The sequence below is a fragment of the Nanorana parkeri genome, unplaced genomic scaffold (assembly GCF_000935625.1).
Source record: "Nanorana parkeri isolate BGI_ZX_2015 unplaced genomic scaffold, ASM93562v1 scaffold2363, whole genome shotgun sequence".
NCBI lineage: Eukaryota > Metazoa > Chordata > Amphibia > Anura > Dicroglossidae > Nanorana > Nanorana parkeri.
This window is the reverse complement of record NW_017308631.1, coordinates 80,097-82,019: the sequence shown is the minus strand read 5'-3', so window position 1 is coordinate 82,019 and position 1,923 is coordinate 80,097. Positions and strand designations below refer to the sequence as shown.

Sequence of the window (1,923 nt, the reverse complement as noted above, 5' to 3'; positions counted from 1 at the left end):
AGAGAGAGAATGAAGAAGAGAGAGTAGAGAGAGAATGAAGAAGAGAGAAGAGAGAGATACAGAGGGAGAGAGGAAGAGAGAGATACAGAGGGAGAGAGGAAGAGAGAGGGAGAGAGAGGATGAAGAAGAGAGAGGATAGAGAGATGCAGAGAGAGAGGAGAGATAGAGGGAGGGGAGAGACTGAAGGAAAGAGAGAGAGAGAATGAAGGAGAGAGGAGAGAGATAAGAGAGAATGAAGAAGAGAGATCGAGAGAGAGAGAGAATAAGGAGAGAGGGGAGAGAGAGATAAAATAAGGAGAGAGAGGAGAGAATGAAGAGGAGAGAGAGAGAGAGAAAATAAGTAGAGAGAGGAGATAATGAAGAAGAGAGGAGAGAGATAGAGAGAGAATGAAGAAGAGAGAGATACGGAGGGAGAGAGGAAGGGGGAGGGAGGAGGGGGGAGGAGAGGAAGAGGAGAGGAAGAGGAGGAGAGGAAGAGGAGGAGAGGAAGAGGAGGAGAGGAAGAGGGGAGGAGGAGGAGGAGGAAAGAAGAGGAAGAGGAGAGGAGGAGAGGAAGAAGAGAGGAAGAGAAGAGGAAGAAGAAGAAGAGAGGAAGAGGAGAGGAGGAGGAAAGAAGAGGAAGAGAGGAAGGGGGGACATTAGAGTGTAAGCTCCTCTGTACAGAGACTGATGTGACTGTGGGGGGGGGGAGGGGACATTAGAGTGTAAGCTCCTCTGTACAGAGACTGATGGTAATAATCCCGGGCTGTCATCTCCTGCTGGCAGTTCCCTTTACAGGAAAGACCAATCAGGGACAGTTATCTGAAGGCCGGCACCATCTCTATATTGGTTTTACGTCATGTGATACGATCAGATTCCTGACAATGACAGAATAATAAAACGTTGTTCGCGTTACCAGTTGCGGGAAGCTGCGCAAGTTGCGTTCTGCCGTTTCTCTGTCCATTCCATCAGCCAATCCCGTCACATTCACAGACTGGTCAGCAGACCAAAAAAATTAAAAGAAAAGATGCCGATTATTGAAAACTTCCCATCATTATGTCCCTGTCCCTGGCCCCGCCTCCTTCACTGATTGGGTTTCAGCTCTTTCAATCATGGAGGCTCAACATCACATGTGGGCGGTCTGTATGCAAATGCAGCCTGCCTAGAAACGCCCACTCCTCCAGACTAACACCCACCAAGACATTTTAATATTTGCATAACTCCTCCCAAGAGCCGGCCCCTTCCTGCTCGCATCAGGGCTGAGGACTCTTGAAAGCATTACTGAGGCAGGGCACTGTGATGTTTTCAGGAAGCTATGTACAGCCCCTCCCACCAGCTGTGATCTGCCTGCATTGCATAGAGAGACACAGAGACCCAGTGATGACATCAGGAGATATTTGGGGGTCAGACTTGGCTTTTTGCTTTTATTTGATTTTAAAGGATCCAAAGCAAGAGAAGGGGATACGACTCTCGGGGCTCAAAATGTGTCCGACCAATTCTACCCAATGACAGGTCCTCTTTAACACCGGGAATACAGAGGTGTCCACGTGTGATTCATATCTTCCTTCTCGGGATTTTTGGGGGTCCCTTCCATGGACTTTGCTCACCTGCGGGATCATCCACCCAAATTCCTGCTCGCTGATCCCCATCATGAAGGGAACGGCGTTCATCTCCCCGGCGACCAGTATGTCCTCCACCGGACGCGGCAACAATTGGCCGTCCACGAAGAGAGGCAACGATATCAGCGGCTGCGGGGGAACAAACGGCGGATGATGTCTGTGATAACATGAGAACCTCCATCGTGTGCTGCTCCCGGGGGTGTCAGTGTGTGACATTGAGGCGGAGGGACCCCAGATATCACCGCATGGCTGCACAATACATTCAGAGGGAGGGGCTGGGGGGGGGACCCCAAATATCACCGCATGGCTGCACAATACATTCAGA

General features: G+C 50.4%; 1 protein-coding gene across 1 annotated transcript in view; it reads right to left on the bottom strand.

Moving 5' to 3' along the window:
* The window catches only part of LOC108801507 (carboxylesterase 5A-like), a 16,877-nt gene that overhangs the window by 5,207 nt on the left and 9,747 nt on the right, over positions 1-1,923 (bottom strand). The window contains exons 7-8 of the mRNA XM_018573392.1: positions 1,587-1,727; positions 896-973 (exon numbers count right to left, since the gene is read on the bottom strand). Coding sequence (XP_018428894.1) covers positions 896-973; positions 1,587-1,727 — 219 coding nt within the window. The remainder of the gene's footprint in view (positions 1-895; positions 974-1,586; positions 1,728-1,923) is intronic.